At 39.8% G+C, this 22,468-nt stretch overlaps 1 protein-coding gene across 1 annotated transcript in view; it reads right to left on the bottom strand.

Annotated features, from left to right (window-relative positions):
- MEGF9 (multiple EGF-like-domains 9) overlaps positions 1 to 21,324 on the bottom strand; it is a 128,729-nt gene extending 107,405 nt beyond the window's left edge. Inside the window, exon 1 of the mRNA XM_006865675.1 lies at positions 20,733 to 21,324. Coding sequence (XP_006865737.1) covers positions 20,733 to 21,324 — 592 coding nt within the window. The remainder of the gene's footprint in view (positions 1 to 20,732) is intronic.
- Between the last annotated feature and the right edge of the window lie 1,144 nt (positions 21,325 to 22,468).

Below are 22,468 nucleotides of genomic sequence, written 5' to 3'. Positions count from 1 at the left end.
TAGTTCGTTGCTTAATGCCTAGGGTTTTGAAAGTTTGCAAACTGTCCTCCATGGCACAACAAATGGTCTCTAATTTCCTGTAGCAACAGAGTGAGAAGGTGAGTCAGGAATAAGAAAAGGATAAGCAGCTGTTCCTTGGAAACCTTATATGGGGTCACAGTGAGTCAGAACTAACTCGATGGCACTTAACAACAACAATGTGGAATGTGTGGCTAATTAATTGCCACCATGAACAACTGCTTCCTTTGCCATGAGACCAGAAGAACTGGATGGCACCAGTGGTGGTTGTTGTTGAGTGTCGTCGAGTCAGTTCTGACCCATAGCGACCCTGTACAGGGTTTCTGAGGCTGTAAATCTTTACAGGAGTAGAAAGCCTCATCTTTCTCCCGCGGAGCAGCTGGTAGTTTCGAACTGCTGACCTTGAGGTTCACAGCCCAATTCGTAACCACTACGCCACCAGATGGCACCAGTAACCGTTACTAATCATTCCGATCAAAGATACTATAGAAGAATTGTCATCAAAAGGGGGAAAATGCAGGTAAGAATTTCAAATTCTCATGAACTCCAGACTTTCTGGAGCCATGGAAGAGGAATTAACCTATGAAACTACTGCTTTGAGACAAACTTTAAACCTGAAACCAAAATATCCCCTGAAGTCTTCTTAAAAACAAACAAAAGCTTACCTAGTAAAGAATGTCTCCCTTGAGCACTGTGCTCTCTCAGGATCTACTATCTATATAAGACCATACCAACAACAACAACTGGAAAGATTAGATAGGAACCTTAGGAAGCAGTGAGTTTATGTTAATGGGGAAGGAACAGCTCAGAAAATCACTGTACAACTCAAAAATATGTAATCAATGTCAGATACTGTTGAATTGGTATGTGTCTTGATGTATATAGTCTCAACAACAACAACAACAACAAAAAAACTTAAGAAAAAAGAAGAAAGGCAAATTCTGTGGATCATAGTTCTACTCTGACATACATGAAGTTGTCATGAGTTATTATCAGCTTAATGTCAACTGTAAGAATGGGAGGGAAAAATAATATTGAAGGGCACCAAATCTTTGGACAATGCTATAACAAATTTATGTATAAATTATACAAACATGATATCTACAAAATAGCAAAACATTTTGCATAAAGAAGCCACATATGCTGATTTCTTTGTGTGTTTAATCAAAGCTATCTTATTCACATTATATTATAAGCTATTATAAACCATACAATCAGAAAAGGATACCAGAAAACAGCTTTAAATCTATAAAACCTTTGTGTTTGAGAAAAGCTCAAAGTAATTTACATGTGTTACTTCTCAAAAACCTTGGGAAATGGGGAGTAAGTAATAGACTGCATTTTACAGTTAGGGAAACTAAGTCAAAGAGTCATTAAAAAATGAAAAATGTGCTCAGCACCCACAAAGTCACTGGATAGAAAGACTGGAATTTAGTTCGTCTGACTGCCATCCACTGTTTAGTTGGACTATTTTGCCCTGTCTTTGTGGGCAAGTCGAAGCAACAGACTGATTTAAACACTAAAACCAGTTGAACAGGATAGGTTTGCAGGCAATACACCAACAACTCAGTATAATAATACCCCAGAAGCTAGGTTGTTTTGTGTTTTGGGTACACTTTATAGCTGTTCACTAACCCACACAACAGTGGTATTACACTGTTAACGTAGTTCATATAGAATTTTAAATAAAAGCACACTTCAGGATTATAATGAATATAAATTCAAATAGGTCTATAGCAGCAAAAGTCCAACACCTTCCTTTATCAAGTCTCAATATACAAACATGGATAAATATGTTGGAATGCCTAACATACCTCTCTTCCACCATTATTTCCAGTAACTCTTCCCCAGTTGTGGCTGCTGTAGTTGCACACTGTCGAGTCGATTGTGACTCATAGCAACCCTGTATGACAAAGTAGAACAGCCCCATAAAGTTCCCTAGGCAGAGCGCCAGGTCTTTTCAAACTGCTAACATTGTGGTTCACCGTTAAGCACTTAAGCATTGTGCCACCAGGGAGATAACTAACCAAAGAAAACTAAAAAGCTATTCAATTCATCTAATTTCCTCCTAAACTTTCCAGAGAATATATATATATATAATTTCACCTTTAAAAACTATTTCCAGAACTAAAAGGACTAAGAAATATGATGTTCTTTATACATTAGCTCTCCTACTTCTAATCCTTTCTTTTTGGTCACATATATTAAGTAAAAACATTCAATTTTTTAAAAATACACAGTAAAAATCTAGTAAGATCCCTGGTAATATGCCAGTGTCTAGGAAACATACAAAAGTTTCCAAAATCAATTACCAAAAGGTCTCAAAATTTGCTAAATAAAGGTTATTTTACATTCTCCAGCCAGGGTTAAAACAGTCCTGCTCCCTGTCATTTCTCCCATGACTAGGCAGAATACATTCCATCTTCCAATAGAACAAATCTCTCTTTTCCATAGAGCTTAGCTGTCTCTCTGGCAAGGACATCATATAGAACAGCTATTGTATTACCAGCTTTAAAGCAACCCCATCTGATATAACAAAATATGGATAGATCAAAACCAAACTTTTAAGGAACAAATAATGAAATAACTTCTATTGGTAAAAACAATGAACAATGCCATGAATTCAACTTTTGCACAATTTAAACAAGACCTATTTCAGTATGCTACTTTAGCCAATCTTAAAGTGCATGCTTTAAATTCCCTAGTCAGAACAAAATAGATAAATCACTGCCTCTCTATGTTGACACCATTCCTATTGTTGTTGTTGAATGTTAGCAATTCATAGCAACCCTGTATAGGTTTCTGAGGAGCAGCTGGTGGATTTGAACCCCCTACCTTAAGGTTAACAGTTCAGTGCTTATCCTAAGCGCCACACCAGGACCGATCTGCTAAAGAGCTCAGTTAAACCTTCCATAAAGGTTAGAAATCTCAAGTGCCATTCCTACCCTGTATAAAACTAGGCCATAGTAACAGTCTCCTTTCTTAGGTATTGTCCTTAGCAATCTCCTGTCTTTATAAACCATCACTGACTGAAAGTAAGCGAATATTTCTGATGCAGATAAATCCTGCTGATTCAATGGCAGAAATTAGTTAAGTGGTCCTAGGAAATATTGCTTGATTTGATCCAACATAAGTAAATGTTTATCAAGTGTATCACAACTTTTTAATTAATTTTTCATTTGATTACTTGTATGACTATAGCATTTAAATTGGAGTCCTGGTATGGCATCATAGGATAAGCGCTCAACCTCAAGATAGGCTCGAACCGCAAGGTCAGCCATTCCAACTCACCAGTTGCTTTCCGGAAATGCTATACAGGGTCGCTATGAGTTGGAACAGACTCAACGAACCTTAATAATGACAATAACATAACATTTTAATTGGATATATTTCATCAGTTTCACATTCAACAAATCATACATTTTGTTTCATCTCAATGATTACAATCCCCTCTGTGCAACAACAGTTGTCCTATTTCCTCTGTGTCTCCTATTTTCAATCGACCCTCCATCCTATGCCTTCTCAATTTTGTCCTTAGGTAAATATTGCCCTTTTGATCTTGAATGATTGACCATTCCATGGTAAACATAACCTTAATATGCTGTTCCTTCTAGAAACCTATCTACTGCTTGGCTGAAAATTGGGCCATGAGGGTGTGAGTTCCATTCTAGACCAGTAGGATGGCCGAGGGCCATAGTCTTGCATTTGTCCAGTCTCTTTCTGACCAGTAAGCCAACTCTTTTTTATAATTTTGAGTTTTGTTCTACATTTTCTCCCACTCTACCTAGGACCTTCTAATGTGATCCCTTTCAGAGCAGTGGTAGTGGAAGCCGGGTACCATCTAGTTCTTCTGGTCTCAGAGTCTTAGTGACTGATGTTCACCTTCTCCACTGGTCCACTGGACTAGTTGATTCCAAGCATCTTCAATTTTTATCACTCTTCTTTCTTCCATGCATGGAGAGACCAATAGTTGCATCCTAGATGGCTGCTCATGAACTGTTAACGTCCCAGATGCTATTCACTAAAGCAGGCTATAAAACACTGTCTTTGTGGACTGTTGTTGTTGTTGTTAAGTGCCGTCGAGTCGGTTCCGACCCATAGCGACCCTGTACAGGGTTTCCGAGGGTGTAAATCTTTACGGGAGTAGAAAGCCTCATCTTTCTCCCGCGGAGCGGCTGGTAGTTTCGAACCGCTGACCTTAAGGTTCGCAGCCCGATTCGTAACCACTACGCTACCAGAGCTCCTTTGTGGACTATATTATACCAATTGACCATGGTGTCCCCTGATTCAGTAATTCATGGCCTTAAAGTGTTAGATAATATCTAAGATGTTTTCATCATTTTGCCCCCTGTATATTCCATCACATTCATAGGTGTGTTTGCAGCAAAAGTAAATGCCCATGCATAAAAATCTTCTTACAAACCCTTATATATTTGTGAGTAAACTCCCACTCTCCCTCCCATATCCATTCAGTCATCATGTAACTACCCACAGAACACTGTGTATATAACTCTATTTATCTCTATCCCCTTTAACCTTTGCATACCTCCCTGTGTCTTTACCTGTCTTCATCATTCTTCTGCTAACTTCCCTCTTCTTATATATTGCCCTCTACTCACCCAAATTGACATGTGTCTATCTTCTAGCCAGTGAATTACTCTTGTTTCCCTCCATTCCTGGAAACCATCAAAAAATGTATCTTTTAGCATGAAAACCTTTTCTTGAGTTTTTATAATAGTGGTCTCATAAAATATTTGTCCTTTTGTGATTGACTAATTTCACTCAGCATAATGTCTTCCAGGTTCATCCATGTTATAAGGTATTTCACATATTCATCAGTACTCTTCACCATTGCATAGTATTCCATTGTGTGTACGTACCAAAATTTGTTTATCCAGTATTCCATAGATAGGCATTTAGGCTGCCTGCATCGTTTTGGCCATTGTGAATAGGGCTGCAATTAACATCAGTGAGCATATATTTACTTGTATCATGGCTCTTACTTCTTGTGGATATGTATCAAGTAGAGGAATTGCTGGATCATATGGTATTTCTATTTCCAACTTTTTGAGGAAGCGCCATATCATTTTCCACAGTGGTTGTGCCAGTTTACAGTCCCACTAGTATTATAGAAGCATTTGTTCTTTACAGTTGTGTGTGGTTTTTTTAAACTTTACTATTAATGTTGTGGTGAGATTATATATCATTATTGTTTTGATATGCATCTATCTAATAGCTAATGATTGCAAACATTTCTTCATATGTTTGTTGGCCATCTGAATGACTTCTTTGGTAAAATGTCTGTTCATGTCCTCTGCCCATTTTTAAACTGGGTTTTCTTTTTCTTACAGAGGTGTTGTAGTTTCTATAAATTTTAGAGATTAGTCCCTTATCTAATATGTCATTGCAAAAAAAAATTTCCCAGTCTATGAGCTCTATTTTTACTCTTTTGGAGAAATCTTTTGATGCATATTAGACAAGGGACTAATCTCTAAACTTTATAGAAACTATAACACCACTATAATAAAAAGACAAAAAAGTCATCTATTTTACCTTCTACTATTTTGTTTGACAGTGTGTTAGTACCACGTATTAGACTCCCTAAATCTTTCCCTATTTTCTCATTGATGATTTTTATAGTTCTAGGTTTAAATCTTTAACCCACGTTGAGTTTGTTTCTTGCATATGTTATGATATGGGTCTTGTGTCATCATTCTGCAAATGTATTTTCAGTTTTGCCAGTACCATTTGTTGAAGAGGCAATCTCTTCCCCCATTTAATGTGTTTTGGCCTTTTGTCAAAGATATGCTTACTGCATATATGGATGCATTTACTTCTGGGTTCTCAATTCCGTTCCACTGATCTTTTGTTGTTCTAGGCTGTTTTGACCACTGTGGCTGTGTAGTCAATTTTGAGATCAGGAAGTGAGAGTTCTTCAACTTTGTTCTTCTTCTTAAATAATGCTTTGCTTATCCAAGGTCTCTTTCCTTTCCATATAAAGTTAATGATTGGTTTTTCCATTTCTTTAAAGAATGGCATTAAAATCTGGATTGGGTTTTGCATTATGTTTACAGACAGCTTTGGATAGTGTTGACATTTTTACAATGCTAAGTATTCCTATCCATGAGCATGGTATATTCTTCCATTTTTATAAGTTTCTTTTGGTTTCTTGGATTAGTGTTCTGTAGTTTTCTTTGTATAGGTCTTTTGTTTCTTGGGTTAGATTTATTTCTAAGTATTTCATCTTCTGGGTGGCTACTGTAAATGGCATTGTTATCCTAATTTCCTTTTCAGGGCTGTCTTTATTATTATAGAAAAATCCAGCTGATTTTTCTAAATTGATCTTGTATCCTTCCACTTTGCTGAATCTTTCAATTAAGTTCCAATAATTTTCTTGCTGAGTCTTTGGGATTTTCTATGTATAGGTTCAGATCTACTGCAAACTGAGAGATTCTTACTTCTTCTTCACCAATTTGGATGTCTTTAATTTCCCATTCTTGTATTATAGCTCTGTATAAGACTTCCAATAAAATACTGAATAGGACTGGTTATAAATCTGTACATAGACCAACAGGCAGTCTTTTGAACAGATCAAGGGGACACTGAATGGTTTAAAACCAGGAAAGGTGTGTGCCAGGGTTGCATTCATTTACCATACTTATTCAACCTGTATGATGAACAAATAACACAAGAAGGTGGAGTCTATGAAGAAGAACATTGCATCAGAATTGAAAGAAGACTCAATAACAACTTGTGATACACTGATGACACAATCTTGCTTACTGAAAGCAAAGAGGACTTAAAATACTTACTGATGAAGATCAAAGACCTCAATGTAAAGAAAACAAAACTCCTCACCACTGGATCAATAAGTAGCATCATGATAATTGGAGAAAATATTGAAGTTGTCAAAGCCTTCATTTTGCTTGGATTCACTAACAACACTCATGGAAGCAGCAGTCAAGAAATCAAACAACATTATTACATTTGACAAATCTGTCACACAAGATCTCTTTACGGTGTTCAAGAGCAAAGATGTCAGTTTGAGGACTAAGATGCGCTTGACCCAAGCCATGGTATTTTTGGTAGCCTGATATGAATGTGAAAGTTGGACAATGAATAAGAAAAACCATAGAAGAATTGATGCATTTGAGTTATGCTGTTGGAGGAGAATGTTAAAAATATCATGGACTGCTAAAAGAACAAACAAATCTGCACAGCCAGAATATGCCTTAGAAGCCAGGATGGCAACACTGTGTCTCTCATATTTCAGGCATATTATTAGTAGGAACCAGTCTCTAGAGGTCAAGTGGAGGGTCAGTAAAAAAGAGGAAGACCCCCAACAAGATCAGTTGGCACAGTGGTAGCAGCAGTGTGATTATGGGGATAGTGCAATACCAGACAGTGTTTCATTCTGTTGTGCATAGGGTCACTGTGAGTGAGGACCAACTCAACGGCATGTAACAGCAAGAATACCAACAAAATATTTAATAGGAGTAGTGATAAAGGGTATCCTTGTCTGGCTCCTGTTCATAAAGGGAATGCTTTCAGTTTCTCAACACTGAGAGTAATGATGGCTGTTGGATTTGTATATATGCCCTTAATTATACTGAGGAATTTTCTTTCTATTCCTACTTTGTTGAGTGCTTTTATCAGGAATGGATGTTGGATATTTTCTAATGCTTTTTCTGCATCAACTGATATGATCATGTGGTTCTTTTCCTTTGCTTTATTTATGCATTTGTTTTTCCCCCCCTAATATAGAACCAAGGAGCTCTGGTAGCGTAGTGGTTACGAATCAGGCTGTGAACCTTAAGATCAGCGGTTCGAAACTACCAGCCGCTCCGTGGGAGAAAGATGAGGCTTTCTACTCCCATAAAGATTTACACCCTCGGAAACCCTGTACAGGGTCGCTATGGGTCGGAACCGACTCGATGGCACTTAACAACAACAGCAACAACAATATAGAACCATCCTTGCATCCCAGGTATGAATCTCACTTGTTCATGATGTATCATTTTTTTTTATATTTTGTTGAATTCTATTGATTAAAATTTTATTAAGAATTTTTGCATTTATGTTCATCAGGGACATTTGTCTACAATTTTCTTTTTTAATATTTTCTTTGCTTGATTTTGGTATGAGGGCTATACTCACTTTATAAAATACACTGGGAGTTTTCCATCCTTTTCTATGTCCTGTAATAGTTTGAATAGAACTGGTGTCAGCTCTTCTCTGAATGTTTGGTAGAATTCACAAGCAAAGCCATCTGGGCCCAGATGCTTTCTTTTGTTAGGAGTTTTTTAATGACCTGATCAATGTTTTCTTTTGTTATAGGTTTGTTCAACTTTTATAAAATTGGATATATTTATTGGAACAAAAAACTTGAAAAAAAACTTTAAACATAAAGAAGGTAATTAGAATTACCCATAATCCCATTATTTGGCTGGAATAATTTGAGTAAAACTGGTTATCAGCTCTTCTCTGTTTGGTAGAATTTACCAGAAAAGCCATTTGGGCCCAGACTTTTGTTGTTGTTGTTAGGAGGTTTTAATGACCCGATCAATTTCTTCTTTTGTTAAAGTTCTGTTCAAGATTTCTAAAATTGGATATATTTATTGGAACAGAAAACTTGGAAACAAAAGCACAAAGAAGGTAATTAAAATTACCCATAATCCCATTATTTAACTTTAGCTACATTTAGTGTGGTGGCTCTAGAATCTTTTCTGCCAAAATTTATAACATCATTCATGGGCCATACAAATTATCAATTTAAAAATTAGCCTGCTATATTTGCTCAGAGTGTAATGAACTCATCCCTAATTCTTGGCGCTGCTGATTAATGCGCTGGACTGCAACGTCAGTTTAAATTACAATGCTGGCGGTTCAAGCTCACCAGTCACTCTTCAGAAACCCTATACAGGGTCACTATGAGTCGGAACTGGATCAACAGCCCTAACAATAACAACAATGGGATGGCTGGAACTGCTGTTGCCTTGACAGGGCCGGACCAAATGATTTCGTGAACCATTCCCCGCCCCTGCTCTAAAGTAGAAGCACTGGACTGTGAAGCACAAGCTGTCCAGTGGGAGAAAGATGAGACTTTCTATTCCCACAATGATTTATAATCCCGGAAATTCTATACAGGGTCTCGCTATGAGTAGAAACTGATTCGATGGCAGTTAACAACAACAACAAACCAATGTATGTTGTATCAATCTATATTGATATTTAACATAATGTAACTTCGAATCAGTTCCAACTCATAGTGACCCTGTATAGGGTTTCCGAGAAGCAGCTCGTGGGTTTGAACTGCTCCCTTGCAGTTAGCAGTCCAGTGCTTATCCTACAACACCACACTAGGGCTCATAGTAGTCCAAAATTCACCATGGTATCTTTATCATAGAAATTTAGAGTAGGAGAATTCCTATTTCAAAACTCTTTGCTGAACAAACTAATACAAAACTCAACACATAAACCAGATGAGGAGAGTAAAAGATGGATAATGATGTGGAGTGAGAGGTGAGGATGAGGAATGAGGAGGGCTAAGAAGTTGGCCCACTTATCCTCCTTAGCCCCTGTGTTGGCTCCCCAACACATCTGAAGAACTTTAAATTCACAAATGATATATTTTGAAAATCATAAATCTAGTCTAACACTCTCATTTTACAGACTCATTGTTTGCCCAAGGCCACAGAATTAGTAAAGAACTGAGGAAAAACCTATGGATCCACGACTGACAGACTCAGTTTTTCAATTTAGCTACTTTTTACAAAAGTCACCAAATCTTCATATGGCTGTTGTTTCTCTTCCTTTAATTAAGAGAAAGGAAAGGGACAAAGTTACATAACCAAGAAAAAATGAATAATTACTATAATATAGTAAATCTCAAAAGCTCTGCTTCACACAAGTTAGTCCTCATTCTTCCTCATACTAATCCTATGAGCCAAGGGGGGGAAGTGAGTAAAGCTTATTTCTTAACTAAAGAAAAAAGATTATGAGATTGCATTACTTTCAAGAATATATTGCATGTTAAGTTACAAACCATTTTTCCTCTTCATCTTTCAATCATTAAATATTTATTGTGACTCTATTTTCAGTTAGACACTAGAAATAAAATTGTAAACAAAACAGTCAAAAAGTTCCTGCCCTCAGGGAGCTTATAAACCTTTTGGCCTTGCACAAGCTACTTTACCTTTCTGAATCTCAGTATTTGCTATCTAGAAGATAAGAGTAATATTTAGCTACTGCATTATTTGAGCCCTGGTGTGGTACTGTAGGATAAACATTGCACTAGTATCTGCAAGATCGGCAGTTCAAACCCACCGACTGCTCTCAGAAACATCATACAGGGTTGCTATGAGTTGCAACCAAGTCAACGGCACACTGTAACAGCAGTATTATTTAAGAATTAAATGGTGCATACAAAGTAAATTTTAAAAAATCCTGATAGGTAACCAGATATATAATAGTATGTATTCAGTTAACATTAGCTACTTTCTCTGCTAAAGTGTGAAATGTTATTATTAATTATTATTAATGCAATTATTAATTATTAAAGATTGGTAATGAGAGTAAGAGTACTAAGTCTCTGTTCAAATTACAATGATTTGAGGCAATACAACTGAAAATGCAATTTGTTAAAATAATTCCAAACAGATTCCTACACTAGGAAAGAAATGAAATTTACAAGAGCCTTTTCAATCAAGTTCTGCAGTTTAATTCAGTTACTTTCAATTACATTTGGGCTCTTTCCATAACATTCAACCCTGTATGTATACAAGAAAACAAAAACAAAAAATCATTGCCATAAAGGCGATTTCCACTCACAGTGACCCTACAAAAGAGAGCAGAGCTGCTACCTAGGGTATCTGAGACTGTAAATCTTTATGGGAGCAGATAGCCTCGTTTTTCTCCCATGGGTTCAAACTGCTGACTTTGAGGTAAGCAGGCCAAGGCTCATTCCACCACACCACCAGGACTCCTTCTGTACACATAATGCCTAGGAAACAATGCATAATCAGTTCCCTTCTCCAAATGGAGGATCTTTCTACCCTTTAAGCATGGACAGTTAATCTAGTCAAAGAATTAACATTCAACAAGACAGAGAACTGTTTAAAATATAAAATATCAAGTATGAAACTCACCAAAACCCTAGTCAATATTCATCAATAAAAGCACCAACAGAGGATGGAAGCCTTTAGTCAATGGCGTAATACCCAGAAATAAATAAAATATGAATGTCAAAAGTCTTGGATCTTCTAAAACCATCTTGTAAACTATAAGGCATCATACATTTGTTAATTATTGCAAGCACTCTTGTTCACCATTAACTTTAATTAGATTTATACAGGGGAGATTTTGTTATTCAAAATATGCAACATTTGTTTCTCAAACAAATATCAGCATGTGTCCCAAATACACCTACTAACAAAAACGGCTCATATTATTCATAAACAGAAAAAGAAATTTACTACTACTCAAAGTACTTAAATATTTTTTAAAGGCAGATAACTTCTGTTATGAGTTTTTTTGCTTTTTCTTATTCCTAAGGGAGAAGAGATGGAAAAATACAAATAAATCTGGGACAAGAAAAAAGATCCCTGGGCAAAATACATACATTTTTTCCCCTCATTTTTTTTCAAAAAGAGAATCCATATCATGTCCTCAACATTATATAAATGATGATGTTTTATCAAGTGATCCTAATCATTTAAAGTAAATAAACTAAAAACAAATTCATAGGCAAAAGTTCAAGTCACAGAGAAAGGCAGGTTTTGTTCAGAGTGCAAAGTATTCAGCCTTGTACAGCCTGTTACCAGGACATCTTCAAGGAGCTTTTGTTGATTTGGAAAGACTTCTTAGAATAATTAGGCTTTGAGGAGGTACTGAAGGAGGACAAAGTGGTAAATTGTTCAATAGAGAGGATAATTTGGTTCCTCAAAGAACACAGACAGAATGGACGTAGCTAAGAGACAACAGTGAGAGGAGCACATAGAAGGATTAAAGTGGAAAAACATCCCTGGAAAAGGACATCATACTTGGTAAAGTCAGCAAGAAAGAGGAGACACCCGGTGAGTGGGATTGACACAGTGGCTGCAGGAATGGGCTCAAACATGACATTTGTGAGGATGCTGCAGGTCTGCGCAGTCTTTCGTTCTATTGTGCACAGAGTCATTATGAGTCAGTCAACTTGACAGCACCTAACAACAAACTACAAAATGGAAAAATGAGCAAAGAGAAAAGAAGATAAATATTTTTAAATGAAAAAACTTAAAAGGAAAGATTTCTTCCACAGTAATAATTATCTATGCTGCAGTGGCATTATCAAGGGTATTATTTCAGCACATATTTACCATGTGTATTCAGATATTGTTGTGGTTGTGTGCTGTCGAGTTGGTTCTGAGTCATAGCAACCCTGTATACCAGCCACCCTGCTCCTGTAAGGATTTACAGCCTTGGAAACCCTATGCAGGTTCACTATGAATTGGAATCGACTCCACGGCGCACCACCACTACCACCATAGGGTTTCTGAGGAGCAGCTAGTGGATTTGAACTGCCAACCTTGTGGTTACCAGTCCAGTGCTTATCCTACTGCTCTATGCCAGGCATACCTAACAGGGTAATTATTTAAAGCTTTCCTGTGCTTCAAAAACATGTACCCAGTCTTTAGGCATATAGTCTTCATGTTTTTTGCCACAATTTTTTAAAACGTCCCTTCAAAGTTACCAGTGCAAACAGATAAGCCAAACTGTGCAGTTGAAGCAAGATTAAGTGGTCACAGAAGAGGTGCCTGTAATATAATTGCAACATTAGTAATAAAGCTTTTTATACCATATCTGAAAGAAAACAAGCAAAAATCAAGATCAAGGCAAAAAGCACAGATTAAAGTTATTTATAACTAAAAGTATCACTTACAACTGTCTTTCAGTTAAACAAGATCTTATATTCCTCTCTCTTCTGATCTATTAAGTGCCCTTGGGCAGTAATCTCCTGACCCATAATTTACCCATCAGTAAAAGCAGCACATGATATTTTCTTCCATTCTTTTTATAAGGGTGCCAGGACGTCTGGAAGTTAATATATACATGTTTAGAAATGCTGAGATGAAAAGTAAGGCACACTTTAATTTTATGGGTCTTAAAAAAAAAAATCAAGATAAAAAGGCCTACTCAGATTATTTCAATATGTAAATTTGGAATTGCCAGAAGGCTTCCTGGGAACATAATTCAGAAGATTTGAAACTAATGTTCCGGAGTCTAAATATGCTGTTCCAGTAAGTAATCAGGTTAAGGAATTTCTACAGAAAGTTATACACTTAGGCCAGGAATAAGATATTGTGAATTTGGAAAGTTCTTGGGTCTGGTCCTTAAAAAGTCTGTAGACAAATTTCTCAATCACAAACCTATTAGAGCCTAATCAAAAGAAGAATGAACGCTATAATTCGAAACCAAAGTTGTAATACAAAACTCAAGGAGGTGAACTGATAGCACACAATGGGGTAAAGGGAGCAAATGCCAAAGAACAATAGACATATTCTAAGATTAGTAGCCAAAGACCAAGCATTTTAGCAAAATGGTTTCCTATATTCTTCTCTTCTATGCAACTGTTTGCTTAAATACCAACAATAAGCATTCTAAAGCCAGACAGACCAAGTTTGAGTCTAGGTTCCACCAAAGTTAGACTTCTCTGGGCTTCAGTTTCCTTATCTATAAAATGAGGCTAACAATAGTACCTAGCTCAAAAGGTTGTTTTCAGGATTAAATGAATTAATATATGAATATAAGGCACTTAGAACAGTGTCTGGAACACAGTAAGTGCTATATGTGTTTGTGATTACTTTCCAGTGGTTCACAATCCTCAAACCTGATACGAAACACCAGCAGCTCTGGAAACCAATTTTTTGTCCTGTAATTCATTTAGTGGCAAACACCTGACCTGCCCTGAACACACACATATGGCAGCAAAACCTAACCTAAACAAATGTCAGGCTATTTATGAAACCCAACACCCTGAGTTTATTCCAACTCATAGGGACTCTGTAGAACTGCCCCATATGGTTTCTAAGACTTTGATCTTTATGGAAGTAGATGGCCACATCTTCTTCTACAGGATGGCTGGTGGATTTGAACTGCTGGCCTTTTGGTTAGTAGCCAAGTGCTTAATCATTGCATCACCAGGGATCTCTGAAGCTATTTATTACCATTATTTATTCATATACATACATTTTCCTACAGACATTTTAATACATTTGATTATAGGATGCTTCCTCAAGCCACACCAAAGTATTTATTAACCTCCTAAACTGTAAGTTGGAACTGACTCAATGGCAATTAACAACAACAACAAACTCTGAAGAATTCTAGAATTTAAAACACACCCAGCCACAAAGTTTTTTGGATAAAAGATTATGGGCCCTTAGTTCCCTCAGAACCCAATTTCTAGTTCCTTAAAATGAATAAAACAAAAACCCTGCTGCTGTTCAGTTAAAACACCAACTCATGCTGACCTCATGTGTGTCAAAAGTTGAACTGTGCTCCATAGGGTTTGCAAAGGCTGAATTTTTGGAAGTAGAGCCAGGTCTTTCTTCCAAGTCATCTCAGAGTGGACTCACACTCCACTACTAAGCTCTGGTAAGAAGTCAAGCTTATTTACTATTTGCAGCACTCAGGGACTACTTAAAATGAATATCTTCTTGAATAGCACAAGCAAAGAAGGTCCTAAACCTAGTAGCAGTACAGAATTTTAGGGTATTTCCCAATACATTTAGGAGGGCCCTGCATTCCTAGAATGTTCCTTTTAAATAAATTCCATTTATAATATTTGATTTACATATCATATAGTAGCCAGAGTTTTCAAACTCTAAATTTGAGTTTACTTAAACAAAATCCATTCTTTTAACTTAGATCTCTGATAAATGATTAACTTGCTTTTGGGAAATTAATGTTCCCTGAATCATGCATACCAAATCATCACAGGACTTGAGCGCTAGAAGAGCCCCTTGAGAACTGATCTAAACTGTTATCCTTTTTCTTCCAAACTGTTCCATCACCCATAAATCTACTCTCCTCTGTGAAGAAAGAATAACTTGCCCTAACTTGTGCTTATACTCTCTTAACTTCTGTCTGTAGGAACACCCTGTAGGTGGATGTGAATCAACTGGGTGGGGTGGTGTACAGTGAGCAGACAGACTTGGGATCTAAAAGGACGACTTAAATCTAACATGGCTAATCTTACAAATTTGCCATTTGTGACAACTTATAATTTAGAAAATAACAAGAATTTCCAAGTTAAGAATGAAGGAAAACTCAAGATGCAAGAAAAGAAAGAAAGAAAAAAAAGACAAAAATAAACAAATGAATGCCTTAGTCTTAATGGACTCAATGAGCCAATAGTCTAAAGAGGTTGCAAAAAAACACAACAAAAAACTACTATGACTAGAGACTACAGTAGTACAGCATCCAAAAAGAATTAGGCAATTGCATCTTCTATTTGCTAGTTTGAGCACACCTGAAGTATTATGCTCTGTTCTTTGGGAGAAACAGAAAACCCAAAAAAGTCCAGAAGTGGTATGACCAGGATAGTGAGTGAATTTGAAACAATGTCTCTTAAGGAACAGCCCAGAGAACTAAAGGTATTTAGTCCAGACTCAGAGGGAACACACTCTCCCCAAATCCCTAACAGCAGTCTTGGCACAAGAGAGCAAACTTGTTTGGCATGGTCCGGAAGTACAGAACTAGAACCAGTCAGTGTTAACTACATAGAAAAAGAAATTCTATACAGGAGCCCTGGTGCGGCACTGGAAAATAAGCACTGGACCCCAGGGTTGGTTTGAATTGAAAGGTCAGTGGTTCAAATCCATCAGCTGCTCATCAGAAACCCTATACAAGTTCACTATGAGTCAGAACCGACTTGACGGCACTTACAACAGCAATCCTATATAGAACCACATTAGGCTGTTGTTGTTGTTGTTGTTGTACTGACTCATAGCAACCCTATGTACAGCATAGCAGAACTAAACACTGCCCAATCCTGGGCCAACCTCCTTATTGTTGCCATACTTGAGTCCATTGATGCTGCCACTTTGCCAATCCATCTCGTTGGGGGTCTTCCTCTTTTTCTCTGACCCTCCACCCTATCAAACATGATATCCTTCTCCAGCAACTGGTTCCTCCTAACAACATGTCCGAAGTATGAGAGACGAAGTTTGTCCATCCTGGCCTCCAAGGAGCATTCTGGCTGCACTTTTTCCAACACAGATCTAGTGGTTCTTTTGGCAGCCCATGGCACTTTCAATATTCTCCTCTAACACCATAACTCAAAAGCATCAATTCTTCTACCATCATCCTTCCTTATTCACTGTCCAGTTTTTGCATGCATATGAGGTTATTGAAAATACCATGGTCTGGGGTCAGGAGCACCTTAGTCCTCAAGCTGACATCTCTGCTCTTCAACACTTTAAAAAGATCTTCTTGTGCAGCAGATTTGCCTAATGCAATATGTCATTGGACTTCTTGACTGCTGCTTCCATGAGTGTTGATAGTTGATCCAAGAAGAATGAAGCCCTTGACAACTCCAATCTTTTCTCTGTTGATTAGAATGCTGTTTATTGGTCCAGTGGTGAGGATTTTTGTTTTCTTTACATTGAGATGCAATCCATACTGAAGATGTTCTCTTTGATGTTCATCAGTAAATATTTTAAGTCTTCTTCACTTTCAGCAAGCAAGCTTGTATCATCTGCATATCGCAGGCTGTTAGTGAGTCTTCCTCCAATCCTGATGCCACGTTTTTCTTCAACTAACCCAACTTTTCGGATCATTTGCTCAGCATACAAGTTGAATAAGTATGGTGAAAGAATACAAAACTGTCGCACACCTTTCTTGATTTTAAAACATTCAGTGTTCCCATGTTCTGTTCAAACAACTGCCTCTTGGTCCAGGTACAGATTCTTCATGAGTACAATTAAGTGTTCCGGAATACTCATCTTCGCAATGTTGTCAAGAGCTTGTCATAATCCACACATTAGGGGGTAGCAGCTTCTAAAGTCCTGTATAGCCCTGTTGTTGTATATCACAGCACTGATTCTGACTCATAGTGATCCTCTGTTGTTGTTGTTAAGTGTTGCTGAGTCAATTCCAACTCAAAGTGACCCTGTATAAAGTTTCCAATGAGCGGCTGGTGAGTTTGAACCACCAACCTTGTGGTTCAAACCGACCTTGCAGCTGAGTGCTTTTCATGACAGAGTAAAACTCTCCCACAGGGTTTCCTAGGCTTTATGGGAGCAGATTGCCAGGCCTTTTCTCCTGCAGCATTGCTTGTGGGTTCCAATCACTGACCTTTTACTTAGCAGCTGAATGCTTAACCATTGAACTATCTAGGCTCCTTTGTCTAGCCCTAAAGGTCTATAATTTAACAAATCAAGTATTTGTCATCACCTCAGTTTCTTCAAGCTGATTATTATTATAGAGTCTTTAGTGCCATAGACTCTCCTTTCACCCTTCTTAAGTGTCCTACACAGTCAACCAATCAGCCACGCATTTTGCCAGGTCTGTGGAGGAAACGGCCCATTTGCTGCGGAATTCATTTCACTTAGCAGATCAGCGTCCCTGTAAATAAAAAAGGGCCCTAAGTGAGGGAGTCCTGGTGTAGTGCTGTGGAATAATGCCCTGAAATGTAAGATCAGAAGTTCAAATTCACCAGCCACTCCTTAGAAACCTTACATTGGGTAGCTATGAGTAGGAACTATGAGTCAGAACTGACTCTATGGCACTTAACAAAACAACAACAAAGTGAATATCAAGCATGAGCTAGACTAACATGAAAGAAGTTGTTACTAAATCAAAAAGCCATCCCATCAAATAATATATATTATCAGTGACATCTATCTGGTCCTTAAAGGAAGGCAGGGAGTCTAACTTTGCAAGTCAAACCAACTCTCTTAAATTCGATGTGATGTTTCCCTTCTGTCACATAGTTGTGTTTACTGTGTGAAACAGACCATCTCTGGTACTCATGCTCACATAAGAAGTCCACACTTGATTACATCGCTTTAAAGCTAAAACTGTCTATCCACAGGTTCCCAGAGACAGTCCAGCTGCTGACGGCTAGACATGGGCAATCCAGAGTAAATTCACAAGAAAATGTACATCAGAGAAAATGCAAAATACAGGAGTTACTAAAGTTAGACATCTAAAACATTTGTCACTTGAAGACCACCACAGGCAGTATATGTTAGTCCATAGAAGTAACTAAAAGCCTTCAACAATAATTCAGATGGCAAATCTTAATCGACCCCAGCTTTAATTTAGGTGAAACTGATGTGGATTCTAAGCAACCCCAGTTTGAGAATAATAATAAACCCCATTTGAGAATAATAAGTATATATGATGGACTTAAAAAGAATACAATTGTATTCTTCTCTGTACTTTATTTAAAAGTGGAGCTTGGCAACAATTTAGGTGTTCACAAATAAAAATAAGAGATTAAATTATAATACATTCTTACAACAGAAAATGTAGCTGTTAAAAAGAGTAAGATAAACTTTGTTGTTAAGTGCCACTGAGTCAGTTTCAACCAACCCATAGTAACCCTGTTCAGGATTTTCTAGGAGCAGCTAGTTAGTTTGAACCACCAGCCTTGTGGTTCAAACTTACTTTGCAGTCCAGCGCATTAACCCACAACACCACACCAGAACTCCAATATAGACCTTAGGTTTTGACATTTTTAAAAAAAGAGGCTACTATGCCCAGTTTAGTGAATACAGCAAGCTGTAAAACAATATAAGATTATTCCATTATTTTTAAAAAAAACCCTCAAAACCCTGTATGTGTGTGTGTATGCCCAGAAAAGTGTCCGAAGAAATTAAACTGTTAACAATAGTAACCTTTAGAAAAATGGAGCCAGGAGACATAGAAAGAGTGAATTTTATTTTTTCCTTTGTGGATTTCTGGTTGTTTGTATTTTTTATATATATAAGGGTTACTTTTGTGACTTAAAAATAACAATACAAAGGCAATAAAAACAAAACAGCACCAATTACAGATTTATTTATCAGTCACTAACCATTCAAAATACTTGCTACTTCTTTAGTGCTACTGTATATTTGAAATGCCAGAAAATCTAATTTATGCTTTTTCTATTCATACACTAAAACACAGAAGTTGCAAGTCCTTGCTATGTTTCTCAAATGCTTTCTATCTAAACACACACACAACCTAGCCACAATGATATAACCACATGTACTATATGCCAAGAACTGTTCTAAATTCTATAAATGTATTAATTGATTTAATCTTCACAGTAACCCTATTAGTTGTCTAGTATTATCATTTCATTTTACAGTTGAAGAAACTGAGGTCAGAGAGTGTAAGATTACACATCTAATAAGAGGCAGAGCTAGGATTCAACCCTGTTTTTAACATGTCCAGAGTCCATGTTCTTAACCGCTGTGCTTTCTGTTTCTCAATGTGCCAATCTCTATTTCTACAAGGCCAAAAAAAAGTGACAGGTAAAACCCAGCTAGTAAATATACTCCTTACAGCAGGAAGAGATGCAAACCCATTTTTTTATGGGTGAAGAATAACCTGCATTCCTACCGATGTCAACGCCAAACTCTAAACCAAAATTCAAGACTTAATTAAAACTCATAAGGACATAAGGAAAAACTCTACAAACTCAATCATAGTCCAAAGTCCATTCCCGACTCTCCAGTAAACACTGAGCCTAAGAATTAGGTCAGAGACCCATTACAGTAAGTACAGATAGACAAATCGTGTGGGCAAATCTCCACTCCAACGTAAAGACATTCAGAAACTCTTGCCTAATGTTTTGAGAAAGTAGATTCTGTTCAGTTCCGGGCCCAATTCAGATCTAAAAGGGCAAAGAATAAGAGTTATCTCCAATGCTGTATAAAGACAACCAGCAGGAAGAAAGGGCCTTATTACGTATATTGATCCACACAGAAACTGTCATTTATCAGCATCAGCAAAATACAACACTCTAGCTTAAGGGGAGAGAGATGGGCAACCCTGCTTAAACTGTTTGTCCAAACATTGACCTTGTGTTTGAGGAGGGGGTAGAAATGGTACAAGAAAGGGGTTTAACCTAATTTACAAGTGTGCTCAACCTAGATACACACCTGTCCCAAATGGTCTACCGAATCCACGTATTTGCAGGGGAAACATGGATTACTATCAAGTCTTTTTTCTTTTGGGGCTTCAAGTGGTCTGTACTACTGTTTATAAACAAACTCCTTTCATTATCTTCTCCACCTGTCACTTGCACCACTGATATTTACACAAACAAGGAGAAACGAACAAGGAAATTGGAGCTTTGGAAGGAATCCTTTCTACTCGGTTTTGGACCCATTGGTTGAAGGAGGTACTGTGCTGGCTTTCAAACTTCCGCAAAAGTTTGCGCCCATTCAGGGTCTCTGACAAAGGCCAGAAAGCCCAGTTTGGAAGGAGACGAGGATGCCTTCCACTCCGCAACCGTCCCCTCCCGAAGAAGCACAGCCCAGGGGGGACAAAAGACTTTCCAGGTTGAAGGGGGAGGGGAAGGAGGCGAGCTGGAGCTAGGGAGGCGAATTCTGGGGAACCTCTGGAGCAAGAAACGGCACGATCCAGCCAAGCGCCCACCCCCAAGTGCCGGGAGCTGGGGCGAGGATGCGAACGGCTGGAAAGGGTTCTGACGCTGAAGTAGCACAGGGACTTACCTGGGGGCCGAGAAGGGACCTCGGTGGCAGGTGGGGTGGGCGGGACGCTGCTGCTGCCGGGGAGAACGGAGGTCGGGGTCTGGAGCGCGGTGGGCGCCGGAGAAGTGGTCGCTACAGGGGTGGTCGGCGCCGGGCCAGTGGTGGCCGAGAGGGTGGTCGCCGCGGGTCTGGTAGAAGACCGAGGGTGGGTCGGCGTTGGTTCCACCGCCCGCGGGGTGGTCGGCGACGAGCCGGGAGGAGCCTGGAAGGTGGTCGGATTGGATCCGGCCGTCGCCCGAGGGGTGGTCTCCGGAGACTGGGCTGCAGAGGTCGCAGCCAGGGGTCCGTGGACGGTAGTACGCTGGGGTCCGGTCCTCTGGGCCTGGACGGTGGGAGCCTGAGCCGTGGCGTTAAAGAAGGGGTGAGTAGGCTCGTCCCGTAGCCCTGGGCCCGGCGACGCGTCCACCTGCCCCGCGGCCCCGCCGCCACCGGTGACATTCCCCGGCGAGGTGGTTAAGACCGCGGCTGCGGCGGCGGCAGCGGCGCAGCACAACAGGGCGAGGCCGCCCAGGCTCGGCAGGCTCCTCATGGCGCGCGTGGCTCCGCCATTCATTCATTCATTCATTCATTCAGTCAGTCAGTAGGTTGGTCAGTCATCTTCTCCTCCCTGCACTCCAACCCGCGAACCCGCCGCAGCCGCCGCCGCCACCCGGCGAACCATCGCCACCTCCCTCTGACAGGCGGCCGGCCCCGCGGGCGGGCCCCAACACAGAAAAAGCGACCGGGCAGTGAGGGGACAGCCCGCCCTCCCCGATTGGCAGCCGCTCTCGACCAATTAGAGACCACGCTATCCCACGTGATCCACCCGCTTCCCGACCTCTTTGTAGCCCCACAGGCCAATCAGAAGGCGCCGGAGAGGGGGGCGGTGCGTAAAGCGGGAGGAGGGTGGTGCGAGCCCTGCTTCAGTCAGCTTGGCTTGCTGCGGCCGCGGCTTTGTCTGCCGGAGTAGCGGGGCGCGGGCCTCAGGCACCGGGCGCCGCGGAGTAGACAAAGGACGCGCCTAGCGCGGCAGACGCCGGGCCAAGTCATCTGCTCCACTGGGCGGCGAGCGCGACCCGGGGCGGGGAATCTGCTCTCGGGAGCCTCCCCTCCTTCCTGAACAATGGGGCGCCGGCGCCTCACCCCGACTTGGGCGGGGACTGGGCCGGAGCCCCAGCGATGGGCGAGGGCGGCAGTAGCTAGGATGTTGAGCGAAGCTTTCCCCTCCGTTGTCCGAGGAAACCAGGCTGCGGCCCCGGGAAGTGCGCCCTGCCGTTTTCATTTCCAAGATGCGGAAACTGAGTCCCTTGTTGAGGGCCTCACTGAGCCGTAACCAACGCCCTCACCAGGCACCTGCTGTGCGCCAGGCGCAGACTGGAGCCGAAGGTGCAAGCTTCCTGCGTGGGGGAGACAGATCCACACTCACACGTTATCCTAAACCCTTGCAGGAGAATAGGATCTGAAGGGTCTTTGGTGAATGGTCTTGTATCCGTAACAGTTTTTTCACCTGTAAAATGGTGGTGATAGGACAGAGCCCTTGTGAGAATTAAGTAACAAAGTACAGTACGTGAAGGGTTTAGGCCGGTACCCAGCCCGCAGTACATCCTCATTAATGTTAACAACTCTCGGTGTACGGTGTCAGGACAAGTCTAAGGTTAGAAAGCAGCTCCAAGCAACAGCCTGCTGTGTCCCCTGAGCCGCCTGCCTGTACCAGGGAT

The sequence above is a fragment of the Chrysochloris asiatica genome, unplaced genomic scaffold, assembly GCF_000296735.1.
Source record: "Chrysochloris asiatica unplaced genomic scaffold, ChrAsi1.0 scaffold00081, whole genome shotgun sequence".
In the NCBI taxonomy this organism is placed as follows: domain Eukaryota; kingdom Metazoa; phylum Chordata; class Mammalia; order Afrosoricida; family Chrysochloridae; genus Chrysochloris; species Chrysochloris asiatica.
The sequence above is the reverse complement of the archived record's forward strand: the minus strand, read 5'-3'. Positions and strand labels throughout refer to the sequence as shown.